The 4,070-nt window shown below is 39.2% G+C and overlaps 1 protein-coding gene across 1 annotated transcript; it reads right to left on the bottom strand.

Annotated features, from left to right (window-relative positions):
• Positions 1 to 279: 279 nt before the first annotated feature.
• LOC118665480 (olfactory receptor 1052-like) lies at positions 280 to 1,218 on the bottom strand. Its single transcript, XM_036326927.1, has one exon. It carries the CDS (start codon positions 1,216 to 1,218, stop codon positions 280 to 282), a length of 939 nt encoding a protein of 312 aa, XP_036182820.1.
• Between the last annotated feature and the right edge of the window lie 2,852 nt (positions 1,219 to 4,070).

Below are 4,070 nucleotides of genomic sequence, written 5' to 3'. Positions count from 1 at the left end.
GATGCTTCTATGCCCATATCTCTCTGGGACATACCCATGAATAGAGAAAGTGTATAAAAAGACCCTCTTTGTAAAACAGTAAAGCAAACATATTACTACTCTGCCTTAGTTTGAAGAGAAAAAGATTAATAATCACTGTATCCTACATTCAATTTAGGTAAAAATACAGGTAAAGAAATACGCAGAAGTGTACTGGGAGACTCCACAGAACACTTGTCAAAGTAACAGAATGTGAGCTCTCAATATCCCTAAACAAAAACTTTTTGAGTGAATACGCTTTCACCCAAGATATAACTTCCTGCCAACTGCTTTCCTCAGGGCACCTTTCACATCCTTATTCCTTAAACTATAGATCAGTGGGTTTAACATGGGGATGACAACTGTGTAGAAAACAGAAGCCACTTTGTTCATGTCCATGGTGTTACTCAAGCTGGGTTGGATATACACTAAAAAGAGTGTACCAAAAAATATCCCCACAGCGGTTAGGTGGGAGGCACAGGTAGAGAAGGCTTTGCGTCTGCCCTCTGCTGAGTTCATTCTAAGGATGGTGGCTATGATGTAGCTGTAGGAGAGGAGGACAGTGATGATGCTGGACCCCACAACACAGCTACAGGAAAGGGTCAATGCTATTTCAATGATGGTTGTATCTGAGGAGGAGAGGGCTAGTAAGGGTGGGAAGTCACAGAAGAAGTGATTGATGACATTGGAATTGCAGAATGACAATAGAGTTGTGCAATAGGTGAAGATGGTCATATCCACCAAACCTGCAATGTAGGCAATGGCCACGAGCTGGATGCAAACACTCCTGGACATGGTAGTTGTATAAAGAAGTGGATTACAAATGGCTACGTAACGGTCATATGCCATGACAGACAGCATGACACATTCCGCAGCTGCAAAGAACCCGAAAATAAACATCTGAACAACACATACATTATATGGAATCCTCTTTAGCTCAGATAAGAAATCAACCAGCATCTTGGGAGCGACAGTGGAGGAGTAGCAGACATCACAGAAAGACAGGTTGCTCAGGAAATAATACATGGGCGTGTGGAGTCTGGGGTCCATGTTGATCAGCAGGATCATCCCTAGATTGGCGATCACGGTGATGCCATAAACCAGCAGGAAGAGCACAAACAGCCCCCGCTGCACATCCTGTCTGCCAGAAAGTCCTAGGAGTATGAAGTCAGCAAACACAGTGCAGTTCTCAGCAGCCATCACTCAGGTCTGGAAACCCCTTTGTGTTAAAGAAGGAAGTGGAAGTGGGGTTCACATCATATAACTATTTTTCTGTAACTAGAAGAAGAGATAAACATTGCTAAGTATGCTTTAGGTAAAATGACTCTCCTTGAAACATACCCAATTTATTACAAATTGTGGAAGTGATTATGCTAATAATATTGCCTACATTTGTACTGCACTTGATAGGGTTTTCAGCGTAGTTTCATTAAAAATCAATCATGCTATTTTCACACCAACCTATGCAGTACTTATGATAATTTTTACTACTTCTATCTTATATTAAGAACTTGATGTCCTCAATGTTCTGTATAGGTAATAGCTCTTAAAATTATTTGGTCCAGATAACCCACATATTCTGACAAGATTTTAGTGTTATAGAACTATTCTTTCCTGTACTAGAGAAGTGTAGTTAGTGAGAGGTTCAGGTAATGAATGCATTTCTTTGTTATTTCTTCATTAATCCAATTGTGAAGCAGGCAGTGATTACGGGTTCCTACATATAACATTCTCCCAATACCCCATCAGCCCCTCAGATCCTATCCAGCCTTAATAAACAAGGGATAGAAATGGTCTGTGATCCAGGACCCAGTGGAGCAGTGAGGGTGGTGCTTGTTGGAGTAGTTTTGGAGGATCCAGAGAACGATATGTTAGGGTTCACAGTCAGGAATATGCCAGCGCTAACCATGCCTCTTCTAACAGCAGCTGTTGCTCAGGGGAAGTGATGGAAACCTTTTGGGATACTATTGCACAGGTGACCTAGAAGAAAGAAAGAGAATATGGACTACCATGTGAACCCTTCAACTCTAATTTACTGGAGTCCACACAATCTATTATTCACTAACAGATCTGATCTCTAAGGCATTTAAAAATACTCACTGGTGCACAATTCCATTATTTTAGAAAGATTCATATCTAAAGTATATCCTCACACCACTTCCCTAAAAATTATAATTTTTTTTCATTGACTCTTATTTCATGGGGAGATCTCCAAATTTGGCCTCCCTTTGGGGGTATTGGTGGTTTTTGGGAGGCCAATGGAATTCTCCATCCCACTGCCATTTTTTACCCAATAAATTATCCTGTATAGTAAAAGCTTACTATGCTAAGTGTCTGACCGATTAGTTGACCCTTTGGTTGACCACTTGACCGGTCGATATGATGCGCAGTGACCACCAGCGGGCAGACACTCCGACTGGTACGTTAGCTTGCTGCTGGGGTCTGGCCAATCCGGACTGGGTGAGAGGCCAGACACACCCTGAAGCCCTCCTGTGGTCCCTCCCTGACCAGCTGGCCTGATTGGAAGTGGGTGAGATGGCCCTGATCGGCCCCAATTGCTGGCCAGGCCAAGGGACCCCACCTGTGCACAAATTTGTGCACCGGGCCTCTAGTGTGCAAGAATAATATTGTGTGTGACCGCCTACATTTTGTGGTAATATAAAGTGGAGTTGAGTGTAGATGAATGTGAGAAGAAAAAATTCTGAATAAGAATCTATTGATCAATATGCAAGGTTCCAAACCCTTGGTCTCAAGTTCTCTAGGCATGACAACAAGAAATATTTTTCATGTAAAAATGAATCTATTTCAGAAAATGTACAAAATCAGAAGTTAGAATTTTTAAATAATTAAAAATGAGCTACCACCTCTCCAATCCATGCTGACATTTCATTGTGATTATATCTCTGTACATGTGTTTATATTAAATAAATAAAATATATCTGTATCTACATGGCTTTCCTGATATCACTGGTGTCCTTAAGCCTAATACTAAGTGAACAATTGTCTATGGAAAGTCTTTCTTCCAGAAAAGTATTGTCTGATCCTGAGAGATGGCCATTATCATATAAGGGCATGACAATGCTACCAAGGAAACCAGGTTTAGTTAAGGCTCCCTGTTGCATGAAACAGGAAAAGAAGGCATTGTAAGTTGCCAAAAATACCTCTGTACTATAAGCAATTAAGTTTTTTAACAACATAAAAATAATGATTTAATTAAATATTCTGTGAATCTAGGATTCTTTACTCATTTCAAAAGCATATCTTGAAATTCTATTGTCTAAAATAAACTGCCAAAGATTTAAAATTAAAAATAAATTTCTGTAGTTGTCTACAATCTGGTAGTAGATAATCCTCGCTTTTATAAAAACTTTTAAATGTATATATACGTTTATATTTATTTACACTTTTTGAAGTCATTTACTTATTTTTTTACTGTACTCCCTACACTATTATCTACTATTGGATTTTATGCATTTCCTTTGTGTTAATAAATTGATAGGCAAGTAGTGTTTTAGGGTGCGTACACTGGCTACATATTTTCTCTGCATTAAGCATGTTTTTATGTAACTCATTTTTGAATTTCCTCATCTAAGTTTATTAAAATAATTTCAATGAATTAGAATTGTTAGGGCAAAGGATATTCAAAATTTATATTTTGATTAAAAACTAGCTTTCCCCCTAATTGTAGATATTCCTCATCAATCTGTCTCCCAGTGTTCAGTTGTGAGAGTTAAAACTGTACAACACAGCCCTAACCGGTTTGGCTCAGTGGATAGAGTGTTGGCCTGTGGACTCATGGATCCCAGGTTCGATTCCGGTCAAGGGCATGTACCTGGGTTGTGAGCACATGCCCAGTGGGGAGTGTGCAGGAGGCAGCTGATGGATGTTTCTAACTCTCCCTCTCCCTTCCTCTCTGTAAAAAATCAATAAAATATATATTTTTTAAAAAACACACAACAACAACTGTACAACACTATTCAAAACTGAAAAACATTAGATGTCAGTGTTTTTATTCTGTGACGGTGTGATATTTCAGATAAATTACTCTGTCT

This window comes from Myotis myotis, unplaced genomic scaffold (genome assembly GCF_014108235.1).
Source record: "Myotis myotis isolate mMyoMyo1 unplaced genomic scaffold, mMyoMyo1.p scaffold_m19_p_10, whole genome shotgun sequence".
In the NCBI taxonomy this organism is placed as follows: domain Eukaryota; kingdom Metazoa; phylum Chordata; class Mammalia; order Chiroptera; family Vespertilionidae; genus Myotis; species Myotis myotis.
The sequence above is the reverse complement of the archived record's forward strand: the minus strand, read 5'-3'. Positions and strand labels throughout refer to the sequence as shown.